A 24262-nucleotide genomic window follows, 5' to 3' on the forward strand; every position below is an offset into this window, starting at 1 on the left:
GGTTACAGAACAGTATTGGAACAACGAGCAAATCTAACAGAGTATTTCCAAGCCTGCAGTCTTCTTGGATATTCTTAGTCATGCAAAGCAAGTAATAGATTTCTTTCTGATAATTTCTCATGCTCTGGATAAACATATGTTGGTATTTTTGAGTCTTCCAGCCCAGATTTCTGGACAAGTACTTCTCTGCTTTACCTTCTGCTTTCAATCCAGAGAACGCAGGACCCCACTACAATCACTCCTCTGTGGGAACAAAGGATACAAACATCCATTTCGGTCTCTGCATTTTGGTCTTTAAATCAGCAGATATTTATTCTCTTTCACAGAAATATAAGCTAACCTGGAGAGAATGAGGTTCTCCAGATCGAGGGCTTACTAACCAGTGTTTATTCAGTTTTATTTCCAATCCTCTAGAGCTTCTCAATCCATTACTGCATTTCCAACAGTCCTGGCTGTCCTATCTCTTTGAAGGAAGAAGGGATGATGATTCTAGCATATAGCATTAGGAATCTGGAAAAGTCCCTCTTCCTTCGTTTGCCACAAAATCGGCTTTCATCTGTATGTCTGCATTCCCTCCTGAGGAGTAATTCCTTAATTTCTGACAACACGTATTTTCCGCATTATCTAATTGGTTTTTAGAAGATTTTCCCCCTCTAATCTCTCCCCGATGGATTCCTGCCTCTCTGCGTTCCCGTTGCTCCCTGTGCACGGGTCGTGAGCCAGGCTGTGATTTCAGCCTCACAGTTCACAAACTTCACCCGCAGAGAGAGGGAGCGGAGGGCAAGAAGAGGTGTCCGCCAGAGTTTTCAGGTGTATTGTTCAGTCCTGGTTTACATCTGTGAGTCTAAAAATATTTTAACCTTAAGGACCCGGCTTACTTTGAAATAAAGGAAACCCCCTAAATTGAGCTGGGAGCCGGCTCGCGCTGTAGCTCCTGGTTTTTTAACAGAAAACCACAAAGTGTGTCGGGGACTATTTTACAACTCCCGTTGCTGCTCCAGTAAGCATTAGGTAACTGCTTTGCTATCAGGGCGATTAAAGCTGAGCGCGCACATTCACAGCTAAGCTTACCTGCGCGAGGCGGCCGTCCCACGGGAGCTCAGCGCGTGCAGTCCTGGTGCGAGGCAGGTTTGACTCGAGCGCGGCTCACGCGCGTCTGTACAGAACTGAACCGAATGACGGCATCATGCCTAATGCGTTCAGATTGGACCCGACGGGACGCGCATGGCTTGTCATCCCGACTGGCAGAGACCATCTCGTGAGCTGGTTCCATGGCTGTCTTTTCCAGGCTGCGTAGACAAAAGGAGAACCTCCTGAAGAACCTTCCATTTTCTTCACACGTTCACTCACTGAAGGCTGTTGCTTGACAGCGATGAGCAAACACTTTGATATCATTGATCACGATATCTCAATTTTTCAGTTTTGCGCAAATGTCTGTGTGTCAACTGTGGCGCAGAGACTCTCCTTTCTCCATTGACTTCACCTCCAGCGTCGTCTTCACTGCAGATTTTGCAGTAACAGCAAAACCTAAGGACCACAGACGTGTTTGGCTGCATAGAGTTTCTTCTGTTTCTCAAACCAAGATACTTATGAAGTGGCAAACTGTCTTTAAATTGCCACTGTTGAAATTTCAAGCCCTTAATGGTACAGGCTAAGAAATCCCATAGGAAAAATGGGATCTTCTTCCTTCTCAGTGCATTTGATGCAAAAGAATTGTGTGCACCGATGCAACCACTCAAAAAAGCAGGCAGGAGAAGATGGGAGAAAGGATGGATCAAGAATGACAATACAAGATGCCAAGCGAGCGCTGCAAAGCTGTGTACGTGTCTAAGTGAGAAAGAGCAATTCCCCAGCCTCTGCTTGTGTTAACAGCTACGGCTCAGAGAAAAAACATCTCATCCGGTCCTGCAAAACACCTCTGCTCAACAGGGATTTTTTAGCATTTGAGTCCAATAACCTGACGCAGATATCGGAGCTAATAAGATTAATTATTGCCCGAATCTTCAGCCAAAACTAAATTTTAGCTAACATGTAACATATTGTCATTACCGATCCAGACGCAAATTCAACCCACACGGAAGGTGACATCTCAGGTTCATAAAGTATGTCAGAAGTCACAGAAGTCCTCGCTACATCACTACAGGTCGTTCGCAATCCGCGAGTACGGTTTCGCGCCTGTGCAATGGAGAGGAAGCTTGACCGCTCTGGATGCTGCAGCAGCACAACATACCATGAAAATTCATACGACGCAGCAGGACATAAAACTTTAAAAGATATTATTTGCAAAACTCTCGTGTCCCATTCAAGTGAGCATTTCAGCAGACTCCCTACCTGAGCCGAGTGAGCAGATTTTAGTGCTCTTTAATTATGAAACTTTTCAAATATCTTACACCAAGATGGAGGAAATACCGATATGTTTATGTTAAAACAATGTTTTAATAAACAGCAGCATAAAATAATCAGTGTTTAATATCATCTCTGGCATGTGAAATACAAAAATGCACATATCTTAATTATAAAATAGCCTTTGTTATTACATTTTCATGCTTGCCTAATTGAAATGCCCATAATTAATAAATCAATCATCAAGTAATACAGTGATTAAACGCATGCAGTGAAAACAAAGAAAAATATTTGTATAAGGTAGTGGCTGAATATCACCATAATATATTTCAAGAACATCTACATCAGGTTAAAAATAAAAAGAAACAGACCAAGATATAAAATGCAGAGATGTATTTTCACTTCTGCTGTACAAAACATTATCACACTTTTGTGCAAAAAGATAAAAATAAAGTCATATTATACAACATTGTCAACCGAGCAAAAAGATTGTTTTCGTTCCGTGTACAATAAAAATACTCTTCAGTACAAAAACGAGCCTGTGAAAAACCGTCACGTACACAGCACTTTTGTAACTCAGTAAAGTGGTTTCAAATGAATAGCCTAGATTGCTTATACCTGAATGAATTTTTAGTAATTACACAAATGTCGTACTTCTAAGTCGAAAGTTAACACTAATTCACATTATTAGAAGCGACAGACAGAACTGCTGTCAATGGATTTGCTGCGTGGTGGAATGTGAGTTCCCCTTTTGTCAGGGTTACTGGAGTCAGAGTCACTGAAATCACACATTGATCTGAAACAATAAATATTCCCGGGAAAACTGATTGTCATATATCAAATCGTGGTTTGGAGCCTTTCCATTAAACAGTTGCATAGCAACAAAAGGATATAAAATTTCTGCTTTCACTACTAGATTAGGAAATGTTATCTTTGAATGAGTTGATTCAGGTTCTGAAATTAAAACACTTTAATTTCATTTCCTTTAAGGCAATTTCTTAGAACTCCAGCCGTCTTTAGCAGCCAATAGCAGGTGATTGTTGTAGACTGCAAGTTGATAACTCAAGCTATCGTGCTGTCAGATAAATGACTTTTTTTTTGTCTGAATCTGAACTCAGACTCCCAACTTAACGAAAGACCAAAATCCTACCTGAAGTAATTTATTCAGCTTTCAGATCACATATTTGAAACATAATCCTTGACTGCAAAATTTACAAATATTTTAACTATCTATTGGAACTGAAATTGCACACCCAGCAGATCTCCGAATATTTGCATCTCCTAAAAAAGAGACAAATATTAAAATATGTTTTCAGTATAAAAAAGTTTCTGCGATTTAAGCCACAACAGAGGTTTAAAAAGCTGTGAAAAAAGCGTATGATAAAATGTTTTTATTTAAAAAAAAAAAAAAAATCCCCCTTCCCCTTTTTGAATTGTCGGTGGCACTTAAAGAAAGAACGCGTCCGTTGCCAAAGGTGAGTATTCATACCACAATGATCTTTGTCTGGTTGAGTCTGCCCATCCTGTTAAGCAGTTAAACTTCACAGAAGATACTTGCTGCAATGTCTGTTAAACAACCAGAAGAATCTTTAATAAAATATTTGAATATAAATCTTTTCTACCACTTTCTAGTTTGTATTGTAAATAGTTATATTTACAAAGGCCTTGCTTATTTACAATTCAGCTGAAATCATAGATTCATTAGGTCCATGGATGCTGGAGTCTCCTAGTAGGGAAGACTGCTTTGAGTCAATTTTGTACGGTTTTTGAGTTTTATTTCCAAAAACTGTGATACCGATTCCCCCCGGATGACTAGGAATTGACATATGAGATAGCAAAGGAATATTCGCTTCCTGGTTGGATCCCGAAGATGGCAAACTAGTGACGTGACCTGTGCTAGTCGACCCACTGGCGCTGCTCGGAGAACGACTCTTTGGAGGAGGACAGTGCTGGATTACCCTGGGTGGACCTTGGGGTTGATAGTGGGCAGCTGGGAAAGCAGCATATCCTGGTGGAATCGGGTACCCGTTGATGGGGATGTATCGCTGGTTTTGAGGTATTGGTGGTCCGATGAACCCGGCGATTTGGCCTTGTGGTATACCTTGTGCTGGAAACATGTAGTTGGGGTACCTAGGATTACTGAGATTACTAACCGGACTCGCGCTGAGGGAAGTCGTTTGAGTGGTGGCATTCCCACCGGAGGGGGTAGTAGAACTAGTGTGACTGGAAAGACCCTCCCACGAGCGCAGCCTGGCGTGGATTTCTTTAAATCGTGGCCTCCGGGATGGCAGATCATGCCAGCACTCTGTCATCAGGCTATACATTCTGGGAGGACAGTCTTCAGAGCATGGCAGCAGTTGTCTTTTCCTGATCATCTCTATGACTTCTTGATTACTAAATCCGTAATATGGTTGAAGTCCAAAGCTGAAGATTTCCCATAAAACAACTCCAAATGACCAAATATCGGAATCTGAAGAGAACTTGCCGTACATAATTGCCTCTGGTGGCATCCAGCGAATTGGCAGGAGAGATTTGTTTTGAACTCTGTAATAATCTGCCGAGTAGATTTCTCTCGAGAGTCCAAGGTCTGAAATTTTCACATGAAGTTGTTCTCCTATTAAAATGTTACGAGCGGCGAGATCTTTATGGACAAAAAAATGACTCGCTAAGTACTCCATCCCTGCTGCAATCTGGACCGCAATATGCAGGAAATCCCCATGGTCCAGGCTGGATTTTACAGTCCCATCCTCATCGCTGCTGCATCCAACATCTGAATGCGGCGATCGCATGATGAGAAACTCGTGGAGGTCTCCTTGGTTCATGTACTCGAAAAGCATGCAGACAGGTTGTTCCTGGGTCACAACGCCCAAGAGGCAAACGATGTTCGGGTGATGGAGCTCGGCCATGAGAGATGCTTCTTGCTGGAACTCTGCCCACTGCTGGGGGTTGTTGAAGTCTTTCAGTGTCTTGATAGCAACGAGCTGAGCGTGATCCATGCCTGGAAGGTAGAGGTGTCCCTTGTAGATCTTGCCGAAAGCACATTCACCCAGTTCTTCCATGAAACGAACAGCCGACAGGGGCAGCTCCTTAGCTTTACTCTGTTAACGAAACGACAGCAAAAACATGTCAGAAAAACAGGACGGAAAACATATTTTTAAGTAAAAGACCTTTTGGCAGAGGATGTCTGAAAGCCAAGCAGACCGACAGAGGAACTCCTTGGGACACAGATCCGTTTGGAGACGATCCTGAGACGCGGCACTGGTGTGACGGCATCAGGCCCCATCACAGCCTGTGTGACACCAGTATCACCAGTATCCCCGCATCAGCAAAGCTCAGGGCTGAGTGCCGCCTCATCTCTGTGCACCGTGCTCCAAAACTAAATTCAGAATTACTTTTTACCCTCTACACAAGACCAGATAAAAGTAGTAAGTATTAGATCTAAATATATGCAGGAACTGTCAGCATTTCAGCAAAGGCGTTTCTATACGTGGGCTTGGGCATTTATATATTTAAAATTGAATCTGACTAATTTCAGGAATTGAGGCAATTCACATACTTTAAGTAAGCACATGCTGAAGCGTTTTCTGGGCCAGGGCTGAAAGTTTTTAGCAGAAAAGTGGGGTTTTTTTAAGAACTACGTCTTTGTAGCAAATTCTTCCTGGACTTTGCTATTAACCCTTCAATGTAGAGACTATTTCTGCTCACGCTTGACTGAATGTTCGGTCCTGAAACATGCAGGACAGAGGCAGCTGGAAAAATGAGATAACGGTCAAAGAAGAAAGGGAAACTTTTGCAAAACCCTGTTGTTATTCTGGGTGCGTGTATTCACTCTTAGGCCACAAAGAAGTTTTCAGACGGTAGCTTCCACGCGTGCTTGTAACACCTACAGCCAAACCCACTCATTTAGGGTCCTCAGTAGAGCCATAGGTAGCGATTTAAGGCTAATGAGTTTGGGATCTATGTTTTATAAATTAGTGTAAACATTAGCATTTGCATTCCTGAAATAATGTAACGGCAGCTTTACAGTGGCAATATAGGAAAAGAACTGACATTTTTAAAAAATGACATTTTAGAATAAATGAATACTAATCATATTGACCACTTGCGACTTTTAGACAAATATAATAATAATAATAATAATAATAATAATAATAATGCCATTTAAGCAGGCAGCCAGTAGACTGTACGGTGATGGCAGGAAATTAGCTATATTGCTGAGGAACAGATGGTTTATATTATACAAATCCTTTAGGCTAAAACTTGTTTAGGTCTGGCATATTGTAAATTATATTTTAGTAATGAAAGTGAAATGACCTCTGTCTGACCTGAGGCTGGGTTCGTCTGTTTGAACCAACAGAGTGGAAAACTATGAAAGAAAATGAAGTCATAAAGTTTTGGCAGGAAGGGCTCATTTCAAGTTAAGCGGTTATAAATCTGCTTAGTTTTTGTTTGACAAGTATTTGTCATACATCGGTGTACGAAATGTAAAGAAGTGTAAAATACACAGGAGGCAGCACGCCAAAGTAAACCGAGTACAAAGGGAAAGCGGTAAGAGCGAAGCCCACCGCCTCTATCTCTTTATCGGCTCCTTCCATTAGGTGAATGACAAGAAGAGCTTAGTTTATTATATTTTTGAAGGCAATTAAAAGCCCTTAAAACTGAAACAGGTTTTTGGATGAAATGCTAACGTTTTTATTTGGATGAGCAAACACACATCCACCTCAGTTGGAGCTTGAAGCCTAAGCGTGCTTTTACCCAAAGTTGACATTAATACTGGATACAGTATTTAAAAATAGGATTCTACTTCCTTTCTTTTAAAATTTTGTTTGAAAGGCAATCACAACATTTGAGACAGGGAGAGCTGGGTTTCCCACTGGGAAAAGCCAGAATTAGCATAAAGAAGATGGAAAGCTTTTTGCAGCATATGACTTTGAACATAAAAAGAAAACAGCGCGGTCTGTATTTGCAGACGTTTCTGGGCAAGTTGCTTTCCTACGCTGTGTGCGTAAGGCATCAGCGCGTCAGCAGTCTAGGTGGAAATTGTGACCTCATTAACACGATGCTGACATTCCCGTTATCTTCAGTTTAGCCAGGACTGTACCCAAATACCTAGTAGAATGGGGGACCAAGAAACAAACCCAAATTTAACAAAATATTCCATGGAGGTTGGATGCAAGATGTAGTTTTGACACTTGCCTAATTAAACACTCTTTGTGCTATTACCAATAGTTGGATGTGCAGCTACTCTAAGCTGTATGTGAAAGCTGAAATCAAGAACTCGAAAGGAAAATCAAGGTATATTCACTGGGCCAGCGTGCGTGAGACCGAGGAATTAAAATACGACAATAGACCCAACTCTGTCTGACCACCTGGCACAACAGTCACGCTGCGGCATCACGGGCCCGGAAAGCTGTTTAAACCAGGAATCCTAGTGTTAGCATTACGCCGTGTAAAAACATCTCTGTATGCAGCCTGTCTTACTCACGGGCAAAAGCAGCACTGCATTTTCCAGCACAGCCGCACGGCGGGTTTACTTCTATCGCCGACTTAAAAGGAGTCTCCTGCACTTTCTGTGAGCTGGAATTTTCCTCTGCAATAACTTTCTGTGTCTGTCCCTGCCACGGTGAGACTGCAAGTGGTGCCTGGGTGGCACGGCTCCATCCATCCCTGCCCCTTGTAGCGTTCTCCCTGCATCATTTTCCCTAGGCTGCCACAATTAACTCTTTATGACCTAATTCTATAAACTTGATATTTAAGAGAAAGCAATAGCGGCATCCCATGGCTGCTTTGTTGAACTTAAGAAGGAAACTAGACCAGAATTTATTCAGAGATGGAGTGCAGAGGTCCTGAAGTACAAGTGTAACCTTTCCTGATGCCGAGGGATTAGCTCTGCCGACAGAACACCTACGGCAGCAATATTTGAAGGTTAGAATTCACATTGCTGAAACTCACTAAAATCCAAATTTGGAATCATTTTGCCATGTCATTTTCTGAGAAAAATAACAGCTTACTCAAAGGCACCTCTGACTGTTTCAGGTCCTCAGTCTACACAGTTTCTATTCTAATGACTTGTAGATATTGATTTTAATTCTGAAATGCTTCAAAAGAACCATCTCTGTCAAGCCGTGGCACGGGGTGACAAACAAGGCAGATACTCTTTGCAGGGCAGCATTCTGCCCGTAGGTGGCAGAAGGCAGTTACAGCCCCGAAATGGGGGATACATACAGGTTTGCAAATTAAAAAAGAAGGAGCTCTAGGTTAGTCACACTTAAATCTTAAATGATTTTTATAAATGCTTCATGAACCTGGGACTACAGTGAAGCAAAACAATACCAGCAACAAGAGCCGCAATGCATCAGCTGTGCTGGCCAGAACTGCAGGCAGATTTTTGAGGCTCTGTTTCGGTAATTTCTCTTTTTAACTGAGAGAATGGCCAAGCCTGAAAAAACACAGAACAAATCTTTCCAAAGTGATTTCAGCGGAGTGAAAGATGACGTATGACTAGAGCAGACCCGTGAAAAAACTCTCTTGAGAAAATGCTGAATCGCATCTTTATCTGCACTACTTTCTACCTTAAATGAGGTAGTTTAGAGATGCTTCAGTAATGGGTTGCTTTATTATAAAAAAAGTCCTCCAGCTCCTATTTATCCAGCTACATGACACATGGCATTACCTCCACAGGTCCAGCACACTTGCTACGCTGCTGCTGAGAAAAGCCCTTACAAAAATCACAGCTAAAGGCACCAGCAGAAACTGCAAGTTGGAAATCAGCTTAATATTTCAGCGCTGAGTTGATCGAAGCATTTCACTCTGCCTTTACAGACAGCGAATGTCGAAGCAGAAATGAGGGATTACCTTTGGTTTATAGGCGTTGAGCATCGACATCTCCACATTCTGCCCTCTTACGTGCTTCGGCTGTCTTTGCACGGGAGGGGAGGAAGACTTCTGATTGTTGCGACAGATGCAGATGAAGAAGAAGAGCAAGGCTATGGCCAGGGGAATAGTAACACTTGGCACCAGGATATACAGGATTTCCATTTTATTCTTTTCCTTGGAATCCTTATAATCTGGTTCAGAAAAAAAAACAAACACCAAAACAATGAAGTATCCCACAGAGTCAAATACATCCCTGGGTCAGCTAGAAGTGTTAAGAAGAATAAAACATCCAGGTAATACTACTGCAATTCACCTTGAATGCTGTTTTATTTCCTTAATATTAACAGAGCAACTAATTTGGTTGTGTAAGATTTCTGTAAGAACACGAAACGGCCAGGAACAATTTCCCTGCAGCGTGTCAGTTCAAACCTACTTATGGTTGTGAAATAGCTGAATCCTGTGAGGTGGCAATTGCTTGGGGTGAAATGAAGTAATGGTCTAATGCAGGAAAGTTAATTCCTAAAATAGCTTATGGAAAAAAGGCTCTGGCAGGATTACAGACTCCTTATTTTAAGATGTACATCAGGTTTTCTGCCATAGTTCTCTTAATCCAAGAAAAACGTGGGGAGTTTTATCCACTTAGTTATTTCCAGTCTCCTGTTCTCAACATCTCCCCTAGCACTGGGCAAAGCATTTGTGTGGCCACCCAGGGCACTGGAACAACCAACACGTGCAACTCAAAACTTATTTTCTACTTAGTTTTAGGTGCAGACGCAGGACGATTAGGGACTCTAGAGCAGAAGAAATGGAGAAGACTTGGGAAACGGGAGGAAATGCACGGAAATGGCAAGAAATAGAGAAAACGGTCCTGGCTTTTACCCCAGGAAGTCAGAAACGGGGTTGAAAAAGTCTGAACACAGACAAAAGCTGCAGCATAACCTTAAAACGAAAAATCTTACCTACTGAGGACTTGGTCCCAATGGGATTAATGGGCAAGTGGGAAACCCCACCCCTCTACCAACTACACACTAATAGCATGGCATCGGAGCAGGGTGGCAAACGCTGGCACAAAGGACGCAGCCAAGAGAGCTGGAAGGAAAGCTGGAGCAGGGGTAAAAAAAGAAGGATCCCAAGGAGGCTGGGAAGCCGCTTTATTTAACACAGTGCGAATGCGAGCTGCAATACTCACTCCCTCTGCACATCGTTCTCTTCACGGCTATGGAGCGAGGGATTAATTTTAGGAACATGAAACCTTCTTCGGCCAGTTCCGAGCTAGGCACAGCCGGGACATCAGCCGTCCACCTCCGTCCAGCTGGCTCTGGTTTCACAGACACCGTGCTTAGAGCAAAGGTGCGATGGGAGAGGAGAGAGGGGCTGCGGGAAGGAGCTCACGTCCTCGCATTCACGCAGCACCCACTTGCGTTGACAGGGACACAGCTTCCAGCTGGACTGCTCTGGGCACGGGGACGCTGGAGCCTGCTTTGCTCTCGCATTTCCCAGGAGCATTCATAAAGTTTAGGGTGTAATTACGCACGGATTAACACACGAACTATAGGGCACTCCGGGAATTTTGAAGATCACCTCGAGCTGCAGGACTGGTGGCCATAGCCTGGGTGTTTCCAAGGGAGATGGCGAGTGTCTGCGGCAGCATCGGGCTTAGCGGATTCTGGCAGAACAGGGAGCGTTTTATTATTCCTACAGGGTCATTTCAGTTTGTTTGTCTGTGTTTTCCAGGCTGGATTTGTAGAAGTGCTTAGCAGCCCACACAGATATCTTTTATGCACTTAATTAAACATGAACTTGATCTGAAGCTTGGGTTTGACTCAAATTGTGACAGAGGCAAAGTTCAAATGGTTCTAGATGTCACTTTGCATAACCCCTCTCCTCTTACAGGCTCGCGCTGTCCCTCTGATCCCCCCCCCCCACTCCTTTTGGACCATTCTTTTTAGATTAAGTCGTGCCATCTGGGTTTTAATTGAGAGGAGAGGTAATCCAAATGTTTCTATGGCCTTTGGGAAACAAGAGAGGACTACAGACTGTCCCCGTTACGGTCTCCCTGTGTGCAGCAGAAGGGCAGTGTGTGCTCTCGCCCTGTCTTCAGTGAACGTCCAGCTCTACAGCGTGGACCTACTGCGGGTTTCCTTCGTGAGCTGCTGCCCTCCAGCACGGACACACAACCAGTGCCTCTCCCCTCTCCTTCAAAACCTTCTTACATTTGTCTTTGCTAAGCCTCATGCTTGAATTGCTCCGTGTTTCACGTCTTCCTATATTCAGGCTGACAAATCTTTATGAAACGAATCTATTGCGGCTTGCGAGACAACTGAAAGATACAGTTGAAGAAAGGAAAAGAAAGCATCAGCACGAGGCAGACGGAGACCTGGGCACTAGTTCATCACCTGAGCTATTCCAGTCAAAAGGAATTATTATTCTTATTAAGTAGCAGCCCCTACCGTGAAGCCTCATTAGGTTAATAGGTTTCTTGGGAGCCACCCTAATTAAATCCATTTCCCATCTAGGCATGTCCTGGTGAGGCAGAATGCACAATGCTTATTGAAATGTGCCTGAAACGGCTCTTTCAGCCAGTGCAAAACCAGCAGAATGCAAGTCCCACGTGGTATTTTGGGTTTAATATGCAGATTAGCATTTAACAATCAAATTACTACTCACCTGATATAGCTCTATTTGTCTGTATTTAGAATAATAATGCCATAAAACCCAGCGAGTACCATTTAAGGCAGTGGTGAGAGGTAATTAAAACCCTTGTCAGGAATTCTTCAAGCCAGCCAACCGATCTCATTTATTATCTAGTAAAACGTTCAAATCAGAGACTTTTGCAACACGTCCAAAAGCGTCCTGCTTTCAGTTATTTCAGATCAAAAGACTGAGCCAGTCCTGGGATCTCAGAGCCCATCTAGAGGGGGCCTGGCAAGTGTCGTGTCCCCTCCCTCTCCCAACTCTTAATTACCCAATTATCCAGAAGTTGTGGGCAACACAAAATGCACACGGCTGAAAGGTCGTACAGTGACAGCGCAGCGGAGTACAGAAAGCTCAACAGCATCACGCAGAGACCCCTGAACTTGCCCAAAACGAGCTGCCGAAATCCCCTGGGGCTGAGCCACGGCTGCGCCTGCAGCCGTGCAGCTCCCGGCATGGAGAGCCAAGAGCCGACAGTACGCTAAGGGGAGTCCTGCTGACTGCTACTCGGATCCAGATTTTTGTACTGAAGGGCTGAAAAAGATCTTCAGAACAGTTTATATAGCTTGAGCTATTCTTGTGTAGTCAATCTATCACTGTGCCTAATTAACAAGAAAAATAACAGAAGTTAAATGCACTGAACTAATAGCAGAAGAGATACGGGGCTCTAAAAAGCGTATACGAATGTTAGAGAGGGTTTGAGATGCACATGATGTAGCCCAGACTGTCTGCCTTTCCCCTGATCTACTCTTTCAGTAAGACCATAATTTAGATCCCATTTTGGCATTGATTCCCATCTTTCCATTAATTGAAAAAGACTTTGGAGCAGGCTCCAAACATGTCTCACTGCAGGAATGTTCATAACCATAACCAGAAATAATTTAATTTGGTTCTGGCTATTGAACAGTAACATCAAAAGGTATCTCCTTTCCAAGGGGAAAGGTAATGTTACTGTGACAACTTGTAGGCAACATAAAATTTTGTGTGAAACTTTGTACCGTGAATTTCCAGAACATTTCTGGGTGCATTTTTGGCATGTCCATGCAAATAGCTGTATTTTTTTCTCGGCGTGTATCAATATTGTTATTTTTAAATGCAGATAAACAATTAGGGACCATTTCTTCAGGTCTTCCATCCACTCCCCCTGGGTCTCAGAAAAGCAGAATAAAATGAGAGCTAAATCTCCATTTTTGTTCATTTTGCAAAACCAAAATGCAGCCAGGGTGGTTCTGTAAACACAAACCTAAAATACAGCTAAGAGGATCTGGCAAGATCATCTCTGTTTTTTAAACAAGGCCTGAGCTCTGTTAAGCGAGGTTTGCATTTATTAAAATGGCTCTTAATAAACCAAGTGAAATGGAGAACGTTTTATAACCACTTTGTGGATCAGCGTCAACAGTACAACTTCTGTGATCCGATTTAATTTGGACACAGGAGTTGTACTGATCGTAACGGCAACCTGGAAAGCCTGGGACGCTCGGGCTGGTAACATGCCGCAGCTTCATCACCTTCGGGGGAGAGCTCAGGTATTCATTCCCTAGTGAAATATTTTCCTGCCACCACTTTGCCAGCTGCACGGGCAACGAATGTTCGAAGGCGTCCCCGGGGCAGGGCTGCTGTGTTTGCTTTTCTGTAGTTAGCCTGTCCTACAGCTCTCTTTTCAGGGATTCCAAAAAGACACGTTGGGCACAGCTCCCCTGAGCTCCTGTTTTGCAGGACGGCTGTACGGCTGTGACAAAACGGTTTCCCTCTTTATTCCAAGCGAAAGGTAAAAAAAGGTCAGTAATTACCACATGCCGGGACGTCACAAAGCTCAGATTTAAAGTTCTCATCCAAGGTGAAGCACCACGGGGCGTCCTTCTGGTTCCCTGGGTTGCGGCAGTAGGAGTGGCCCCCGTTGAGCTCGGGGTACCTGATGGCGGTGAAGGTGTGCGTGTGGGGGTACTGCGAGTTCCACGGCTGGCACTGCCGCCCCGACCTGGTCACGCTCACCGTCCCCCGGTAATCTACTCCTGTGCCGTTGTAGCATTTGTGATCTGAAAATAAAAATAAAGAAATAAAACCCCAAAGCCACAGTTGGCGTCGGCAAGGCAGACGGCCGCAGCACCCGGGGGTGGCGAGCTGCCGGCATCCCCCAGCCCCAGCGTGCTGCTGCTGGCTCAGGGCCGGGAAACCCAGTTTGGGAGCGCGGGCTCCCAATTTGCTGCGGCCGTAACGCAGGGCCTGCTTTGCATTCACATTCCTGGGAGGATTTAAAGCTTATGCTTCTGTAATGAAAACAGCTTATGCCAAGCGTTTTTAATATAAGATACACAAAAGAAGTAAAAACTACAGTGGGAACCTGAATTGCAACCATTATTTTCATATAAAGGTGGAGAATTTGTGGGAGCCACGTTTTATATTTGACTATTCAGATGTATAAGGGCTGTGAACAGGCTGCAGCCCAGCTTGATCAAAGAGTAAGCTCAGCCGCGGTCTAAAATTTGGCTGTATTAGACAAGGACGGCCCCGGCCCCGGCCCCGGCCCCTACAGATGTTCCTCCTGCCGAGCACCCCTACACTGCACCCCTGGTCTTGCTGGAGCACATCGGCGGCTGTGCGAGGACAGGGAGGCTGAAGCTACGACGTTCTTCAGTATTCAAATGCTTACACTGTCCTTGTTTTCTACTTCATATTAATTCGAAAAGACCTGAAACCAATCAACAGCATTTAGTGCGAGCCCACAGGCAGCTAAAGAAAAAAACTGAAAAAGTATTGCTGAATTTCTACCCACTCTGGACTAGGTAGGGGAGAAGTGCGGGAGCGGGGTAATTCCAGAGCGCGGCGCCTGCGAGCTTTCAAAGCCCAGCTCTAGCTCCAACTTTGATGTGCAAGCCCTTACAGTCAACCTTTTCACAACAGCGTTTTTTGCACGGAGGCACAGACGGTTTTAACTTACTTTTATTTATGGGATCTGCCATTGGAATCCCAATCCGGATACAATTGACAGCTTCGGGGCTATCTGGCTGGGGAAGATCTTCGCAGTTGGGCAGCTTTAATCTCATCAGAATCATGGGATTAGACCTTGCAAAAATATACTCTGTCTGACACAGGACATTTTCCAGAATTTCACATTCATCGCGGCAGAGGTCTCGTGGCTTGGGAGCCGATGAAGTCTCATCGCAGTAGGGGAAGGCGTAATGGCACAGCGAAGGAATAGCAAACTGGGAGCATTTATCCGACAAATGGCTGGAAGTGCCAATCATGGTGAAGGCAGCTGTAAAATATACAAAAGGATTTTACTTGACCCGGTGGGAATTTTATTCCTGTGCTCTTGCCTTCCCAGTATAACCCTCACTTCCCATTGCGACTATTATTTTCAGATGTTCAGGTGATGAACGGGCCTTCCAGAAATACAGACGACTAATTACATTAAAAGTTATTAACGATGCTGATTTCGCTGACAGAGAAAATACATCTGGGATGTATTCAACATGGGATTAATGTTAAGCACATTACCAAAACCCCAAACCTAATTATACTTCCCCCCCACCCCCCAAGTAATTTCTATGGATGCCTGTTACCCAACAGGTAAAAACTAAAGTGGCTGCAGGTGGCAGGATGACAGTACCAGTTCCTTCGTGGAAGATGACAGCTTTCATACTATCCCAAATGACTTTTCAAACAAAATAGCATAAGATTATGAACCGTTGGCTGTATAGAAACCGTCGGCCTTTCCTGTGAGCAATGCAAAAGCCTTTTTCGCCATGCTGATGTGTTTAGAGACAAAGGAAGAAAGCTCTAAGGGAAGAGAAATTTGGAATATTCTGACAGCGAGAGAAAATCTGCATATAGAGAAGATGATTAACGTGGCTAGGGTCTGGCCAAGGTTAATTTATATAAAAAGACAGAGAAGTATCATGGTATCTATGAGGCCTCAGCTTGAATTCAGCATCCCCCTCAGCACAGCATCTCCCACAAAAATCATGAAAACCGGTTCTTTACTAAACCTGAAGGAAAACCACTACCTGCTGGATTATTCATGCAGCCTCTTCCAGCACCTAAATGATCTCAACCACGTAAAAAGCAACTAAATCTGGTCTCCCTTCACTTTTAAAATCTTCTTGAGTAACAGCAGCACCAGGTAGCCTGGCTATGAGCCTCCCAGAAGTTGCCAATACACAGGCCCTTCTCCTTGGAAAAACATTTTTTAGTTTGTTTTGGGGGAGCTGGCTGAGCAGAGACATGAAGGCTGCTCAGATCGTCACTCTTCAGATGACTCCCTCCACTGACACCGCGCAACGCAGGAGTCAGCTTTGTGGTGGGAAGCTCACGGCGAGAGAGGATAAAGAGCAAATAAAAATAGAATTGCAGTTTATAAAACTCTAGCAGCTTTTTGGGAAAAGACAGCTTTGTGGGGAAGAAGCAAGCGCATTGTTTACCCACCTGTAATCTGATTTTCTATTTCCCCTTGCATATGCAAAGACTCCATATAAATGGTTCGATTTCCAATAAACCGTGCGCAAGCGATCCCCCTGTAGGGCTGGCAAAACCCATCCTCTTCATACTCGTCCCTGAAATCAATCATAAACACAAAAGGGTGAAACACTTCACATGCGACTTCGCAACAAAACGTCACTACGGGGAGCTGGCACTGGTACGACGAGAGGCCGACGCGAGGGGCTTACTGCGTTTGTCTTCACTCCGCGATTCGTTCTGGGTGAGGCTCACCCGGGGCAGGAGCCCGTATCCCGCCTTCCCTTCCATTAAAAGCCTGTGATAAGGGATTATATGGTCCTTAGGTAACGCAGGGGGCACGGCACGGCCTTTGTGCCCCGCGTGATTTTAACCTTCAAGGATTCCCACACTGCTGCAGGTAGTTCTCAGTATCTCACAAATAATCCTTATATTCAACAAGATCTTGAATATTATTTTAAAAAAAAAACAAACACAAAAAAACCCCTTCCGCTGCCTGGTAAACCCAGGCAGCGGCATTTCAGGTTAGACGGAATATGCATTAACGGGTATGAAATGAATGCTTTTCGCATGAGGGGGAAGGGTATATTCAGGAATATACCCAGCCTTGATTAGAAGAGAAAACATAAACAGCTGGGGAAAAAAAAAAAAAAAAAAAGATTGATGTTTATTTAAAGCAGCTAACATACTGTTTTCTATTTCTGAACCAAATTTGTACTTAATATTGATAAACATAGCAGGAAGAGTCATGCTAGCAGAGACAGAATTTAAAGTGTATATAGAAAATCAAACCACTCCCAGCACTGATAGCCCTGAAATAGGAAATGTTTCTTCAATCTTCCACGAGTGCGGTAAGAGTTACTGCTAAAACAGAACCAAAGCTAAGACAGGAGTTAAATAGACAGATTTCTTTCATTAGGTGCTTTGTTTTATGCAATATAGGAGACATTTAATACATAAATCCAGATGTGAAATTATTTGCCAATATTCTTCAAACAAAGCAAAGAAAGGAAATTACTAAACCTCTGAAGACCAGACCAGTCACTGCTTATTTTGAACAGATAATCAACAGCTACGTGCTGGCACACGGCAGATCGTTTCAGGGATGTTTTGAGGAGGGCTTTACATATGTGATCACTGAAACACGCACCCAACCGCGTGAATCAGCCCTTTTACTTTCTCGCTTTGAGAATCCAGTTGGAGATATTTGGGACCCATTTTCTGACAAGGCAGACACCGCGGCTCTGCTGAGGCCCCGGCAAAGGGAGATGCCTAATGAAAATTTGCTAATAATTTCTTTGTTATTCATGCATGTACCCACCCAAGACAGCTACTACATAGCTCTCAAATTAGGACAAACGATATTGGAATATCCCTGAGTACAAACACAGCCGGGTAGGCAACATGTTACTTTTGTTGTGTGCTTTTTTTTTTCCCCAGAATTCATCCTCCCCCAGATGCTGAAAGCCTAACAGTGGAATCAGGCTATGCCACTAATAGGGCAAAATCAGAGCTTTTTTAATCAACTCTGCCATTAAGTTTAACAAAAGACACTTTCATCCCCTCCTGCAGACCTTGGCTGTGTGAGCTTGGAAATGCAAATTGCAGGGAGCCCCTTTGAAGTCACCCTTGCATTGTGTGCATGGCTCAGCGCTCGGCCAGCCTGCAGCCCGGCTCCCCAGCGCCCTGTCACAGCGGCCGGGGCGAGCTAATGGGATTAGCGAGAAGAAGTGCTGGGATCGCCTTCCAGGACACCCTGAACATCTCCCGGCACTCCTCAGCCCCAGAGCACCGTCCCAGGATTCACACAGCGTTGTTTTCCAGTTCACAGGGAAAAGCTAGACACCATGAATTAACTGCAGTAATTTATGACTGTGAAGACAGGGGGGTGGGAAAGAGGGATGGTAGAGATGGAAACCTCCTTCCACAAACATCTCGCTTCAATCGAGAAATCAATGGGAAGGGGGCCAGGCTTCGTTGGATGATGGTCCCAAGATGTTCCCAAGCACATTGAAAATTGGATTGCAAAAGCACAACCCTTAAATTGCCAATTAAACTCTTCGTTAACTAGAGCAATGGCAAGCTGAGATGCCTCGGATAACAGAGAGTACCCAGCCAACACAGATACTCTGATACGTAAACAGAGACATACAACCACATCCATGTGTTTCTGCATGGAGCCAGCTCTGGCGAAAATATTTTTACTCTGTTGGTTCTTGAAGAGAAGACGAAACAGCTGAAACCTGAGCTGAAAAACCACAAAAGCTACTGAAGGCTCTGGAGGTCTATTCTCCATCTTCTAATCAATGGCATATAATTTATTATTCATTTATTGTAATTTATTACAGAATTTAACTCAGGGACAACACCTCACAGCAACTGCTCTTGAAGGCGACCAAGCATTGCAATTTAAGCACACAACTACATAGAGAAGACAAAACCAGGAGGAATGTGATTAACATATCAACAAAGCAAACCCACCTCACTCCGAGGCTCACCTTTGAACTAAGAAGATTTAACCGCAATAGCTGCACGCAGCAAGGATTGCGAGTGAGCAGGGACACCAGTTTACCTGGATGGAAACGCCCGGAGGAGCAGGATTTTGGAGATAATCTCAGAAGGTGAAGATTAGAGAGGGGAGCCTGGATTTGGCCACCTCTGCCCCCGGGGCTGCATGCCAGCCTTGAATACACAGAGGTAAAACATGAGATTAGTAGCTCAAAGGGAGCAGGCACCACTTGGAATTGTTTTGGCAATCAGCTCCATAATGGGGCAGAAGGATAAGTGAAAGGCAAGGAACAGAAGCACCAGAGTATGACAGCAGTACCCTGGTCTCCACTCCCAGACCTGCTCCGCCGGGCCACGGTGATAAAGAAGGGAAGTGCTGGGCTGTGAGGTTCATCTGTTACTCCCAACAGCTATCAGGAGCCCAAAATAGCAGCGCCCACGCCAGGAGTCCTGATCGTAGGCTGGTAACATGTCGCTGTGGTACTGGCACACGCTCGTCAGTGAACAAGTGGCCACGTCTCACTCCCTGGCTCCGTTTCCGTATCATCCTTCGTCAGCCATTCGGGGTCACACGAAATCCTCTCTTGCCTCTGCATCTCCTCATGATGTCTCTTCCCCTCCCTCACTCCTGCAGCTCTTTTCTGTGAGAAAGCTCAGGATGGAAATGCCTACACCGAGTACCTAGGGCCTCCCCGGGCATCAGCCCTTTGTTCCTTGACTGGAAGAACTGGAGCTGTACCCAGCGATATCCAGGGCAGTGCTGGAGACAACGCTGCTGCCGACGCAGCTGCAACTCTGCCAGACTGACATTCCCTGCACCGCTGCTCCCCACAATACAACAGGGTTTGGTTTTTTTTTGGGGGGGGGGGGGGCGGTCGCCAGCTCTCCATCTAAGATCATTTCCCGCTGAACAGATCGCCGCCGAGGCTGAACACCCTCTGCTCGCCAGACGTTGCATCCAAAACCAGAGCCGTAGCCTGACACAGAGCCCACAATAGCATGCAGAGCTCCTACACGGCTTAAACGCATTCCCCACCTCCCGCTGCCAACTGGCAGCCGCTTCGGCGGCTGGCTTTGAACCGCAGCTATCGGTTGCTTGGGATCGAGGCTGAGATCGCCGATTCCTTTTACATCGTTCACGGTTTGCATACCTCACGTGCTTTTTGTAAGCGAATCACAGCAGCACTGCTCAAACGTGTACCTGCTTCACGGTCCTGATCCGACGCTACCCACAGCAAAAGGATGGGTCCCTTTGGCTCAAACAGGAGGTAAATTAGGCCTGATTCAACAATTAATGTGTTAAAATTTACAGACAAGCTTAAATCCTAATGAAATGGAAGTCAATCTAAGCCCTAGGCATCGCTGATTGGAATGGACTTAATCGCTTGTGCGAATTCTCCGCTGAACCGGAGAGACAAGCAGTCAGCAGGTAAAAACCACGGCCGCCAGCTCGCAGGAGCAACTTCAGCGATATTCGCAGGGCAGCTCAGCCTCCCAGCCTCAGAGCCGGGGCTCTGGGTGCTGTCCCCCCCTGCGCCCCACAAAGCCCTGGCCACAAAGCCCTGGCGACCGTTCAGTGAAGACAACACAGGAAAAAGGAAAGCGCTGGATTTTAATGACAGACAGATGATACAGCGCTGTAGCGTTTTAAGATTATTTCTTTTCAGATTTGGTTTCCACTCTGTTTTCTGTTTGAGTCTTTAAATCTTTCTAGCATTGATGTTTATCTTGGACCTTGCCCATTTAGATCTTGCTCCCGTTCCCCCTGCGACAATACTTCTGGCTTCATGTAATAATAGTACCGCGGATTAAATTTACAATATACTCAGGTGTCTTTAAGTATCTGATTGCACAAGGTTTACAGAAGACTGAGTAAGAGCTTTGAAGGGCATCCACACCAATTCACTAACGTAATCTGTCCTAACCTAGAGCCTGCATCAACATGGGATGCTCTGGGTCTTCATGCAGCCCAAACTTGACCAGCATCTTTCTTTCTACGGATCACAGAGGCTGCACGGAAAGATCAGCACTGTAATAACGTACTTCATGTCTCTGTACATCCAAACACAAGGAAGTGCCTGTAGGAGTAAAAGGACCCTGTCCTTCACATACAGTTTAAGATAGCAAAGGTCTCACCAAGGGTCACCTCGACAGAGCCAGTAGGAGAAACCAAGTCACAGCACACCAAAAAAATTGCCAACAACTGACAAAGAATTCACTGTCACCGCTTGGGTTCACTTTCCCCTCTTTAATTTTCTTTTGGTTTGCGCTAGCAATATTTACACCTGTCAACCCTGGGTCACCGGCAGCTTTTCACATACTGAAATGGTATCAAAATAATAAACCAACCCTAAACCAAAGAACAGCCAGTGCAAGTTCATGCTTCTCCTCCTTCCCTTTGCTTCTCACTCAGACCCTCCCCATGGGTCTGAGTGAGATTTTCTGGGTGCTGTCTAACTTCACAGCAAGCTCCTTCTCTTCTGCCTGGTATATTCTCTTTCGCCCCGATTCGGCACACTGAAGAGGTAAACATGAAAGCAAAAGAGCGTTTACAGCTCCACGTGCAAAGGTCTTACGGTGGATGGAAAGGCAGAGGGGTTTGAGACCGGAACGCCAGCCATCACTGGGTCTGGGACCGCCGCGGCTTTGTGCGTGCGATGGAGGTGCTGCTCTCTGCAAGGGTCACCCCGTTACTGATGCCCGCCGCTTCCCGCGTGCCACAACCGCCCCGGCCCTTTTCCCGGCGGATGCAGCAGCGGCAGAGGCAGCAGGACAGAGCGCAGCAGGCTCTCCCGAGACAGCGCTTCGTTCGTGGCAGCTCCCCAGAGGGTTGTTTCTTATGGCAGACACAGTAACGCACAGAAACGTGGAAGGAAAGGAAGGGAGGACCAAAATCTCTGACTCTGCACTGGGATCCCAGAGGAGGTAGTTACACGGGCCGTATCTGCAGACATCTCTGTATCTCTTCTGCTCACGGTGTGACAGCTCCAGCGAACGGAAAGGTTGATTTGCCTCCCAGCGCAGCGCCTTCCTGTTGCAGCCTGAAACCGGGGAGCACTTCTGCTTGCCTCTGCCTTGAATTTGGGATATATCTGCCCAGCTTTTCAGGCATCCCCACGCAAAGCAGGCAAAGTAGCTCGCAGCAGCGGAGAAGCAGTAACAATCAGTTTGCAATTTGTTTCTTATCGGCTCGCACTAAACCTGCGCAGTATCCACCTCATCCAAATGCATCTCTGCAGTCTGGTTTCTAAATACAAACCATTTCTGCAGGATTTGCTGTCAAAGTCCGCTTCCCAACATCCTGACTTTTCTCTGCCAATCTTTTTCTAAATTACCAGAAATTACCCGAATATAAACAACATTCCCAGCAAATGTCAACAACAGGTCCAGGACTTAGTTTAGCAAAAGCTTTGTAACCAGGCTTGAACATGAGCTCACTTAGAAGTATTTAATAAATTAATATAAAAACTGAACCTTGTGAGATCATGTTGTATTCATTTTTAGAACATCCAATGTATTAAAAACACATATTTCAAAGATGGTGTAATTGTGTGGTCATTTCTACCACGCCCCATGGATTTCTTTTTTTTGTTTTTTCTTCCCCCCCCCCACCTTTGCTTTAAGAAGGATTTACATGAGTACCCAATGAGAAAAAAATCATAAATACAGGACTAATTTTGATATCTTGAGCGAAAACGGGCAAAGGAGAGATGTAGGACAAGGCAGGACAAAGTCCCAAACGCTTTGAGCATCCCAAGACCAGCGGTAGGAGCATTGCCCTCCCTCCCGATGCCTGCTCCAACAGCAGCCTGCTAGGCTACACACTTCCTTACGCGCGGGTCAGTTAGTTAGTTGGTTAGATGGGATCACTGGATTACCGTTATTTTGGTAAGCAAATCTCTAAGTGACAGCAATGTCAACAGGGGAGTGAACAAAGAGGCAGGGAGGGTTTAATAAAAGCAGCAGGGAAAGGACATCGTAGCGTTCAGCGACACCGGAAGATGGCCGTGTAAAGCCAGCACGGGATTAAGGTGTGCGTGCAGAGCCAGACTGATTTATGAAGATTAACCGATTTGAAGAGCAAAGCAAATAAATGGTGTACTATATCCAAGATCTACTGAGTGGAGATGGAGTATCTTTGGCTCTGTGTGAAGACCGTCCAGACATTTTTTTCACTTACAAAGTGAAAAGCGTTTTGTCTCGCTTAAAAAAAATATGTTCTACTATAGCACTAAACCAGTCAGAGCCGTTTATCTAAATAATTTATATCCAACAGCAGAGTACTGATGGGAAAATGCCGCCAACGTTGCCTAGTTCAGACAACCAAGTGCTTCATACCCTTCTCTTCCAAGGAAAAACCGCTGCTTGCTGCAACGGGACAACAGAAATGCGAGGGGATGGCTCAGCTCCCGTCTCCCTGGCACGGGTAAGTCCTCCTGGCACAGCCGGGGATGACACGGCGCCTGGGGACACTCTGGTGCTCCCTCAAGAGCTGCAGCGAAAAGGTCTTGCTCAACGCCCGACTCATGCACCCACAGATTGGCGACTTAAAACTGGGGTTATGGAGGGTGTCGCTTTAGGGAAGTTGGGTTCGTAATGAATGCTGATAGGTGACAGCACGGATGGAACAAACGTGCTCTAGAAAATTTTGCAGTTAATTAAAAGGTGCATCAATAAATTATTGTTATTATTACATATCTCCAATACACCCTCTGTACATGCATTAATGCTGTGTAAATTATTTGTACATTGTTAAATAAATTGTATTTGGTTCCGTACTCATGTTCCAGCTTCACACAGAATAAAATGAAAAGAGTTTTTACTTGGCAGATATCCCTTAAAGCAAACAGATGAATAATGTTCAGTCATACTTTCCACAAAGCAAAACCCAGTTGCTTGTGCCTCGCTTTGAAAATGGGAACACGTTGGCTCTGTTTCATAACAATATTTCAGAAATGCGAAGGCTGCATTTTACTTTGTAAAAAGGAAAGAATTGCCCAGACTTGCACGTCGCTGAGCAATTTAAGGAAAAGTTCTGTGCAATATAAGCTATTGCTGTTCTGACAACTTTAAAGTTGCAGGGCAGCTAGGGTTTAAATGGTTCACTAGAAAAGCATAGGCATAAAATAAAAAATCAATAATGCTGTCCTTTGACATCATTAAATTTACAGAGTCCCATACCACCACTAATACACCTGGCTCCTAAAAATAATAATAAAATTCAATAAGCAAATATAACCTGCTTAAGTAACTGCTTGCTTACTCGTTATCTCACATTCCAGACTGATAGCGGGTTTAACATGATGCCTCTGATCCAGAGACGGATAAAGCATCCAAAATTAATGTGAGTTTCTCGGGGCTGCGTATCGTTGCACTCCCTTCCCCC

General features: G+C 44.8%; 1 protein-coding gene across 1 annotated transcript in view; it reads right to left on the reverse strand.

Annotated features, from left to right (window-relative positions):
- Window positions 1–2451: 2451 nt before the first annotated feature.
- The window catches only part of ROR1 (receptor tyrosine kinase like orphan receptor 1), a 169305-nt gene continuing 147494 nt past the window's right edge, over window positions 2452–24262 (reverse strand). Inside the window, exons 5-9 of the mRNA XM_075759182.1 lie at window positions 16339–16466; window positions 14852–15169; window positions 13704–13949; window positions 9199–9410; window positions 2452–5441 (exon numbers count right to left, since the gene is read on the reverse strand). Of these exons, the coding sequence (XP_075615297.1) occupies window positions 4017–5441; window positions 9199–9410; window positions 13704–13949; window positions 14852–15169; window positions 16339–16466 (2329 nt within the window). The 3' untranslated portion in view covers window positions 2452–4016. The remainder of the gene's footprint in view (window positions 5442–9198; window positions 9411–13703; window positions 13950–14851; window positions 15170–16338; window positions 16467–24262) is intronic.

Source organism: Balearica regulorum, chromosome 8 (assembly GCF_011004875.1).
Source record: "Balearica regulorum gibbericeps isolate bBalReg1 chromosome 8, bBalReg1.pri, whole genome shotgun sequence".
Lineage (NCBI taxonomy): Eukaryota > Metazoa > Chordata > Aves > Gruiformes > Gruidae > Balearica > Balearica regulorum.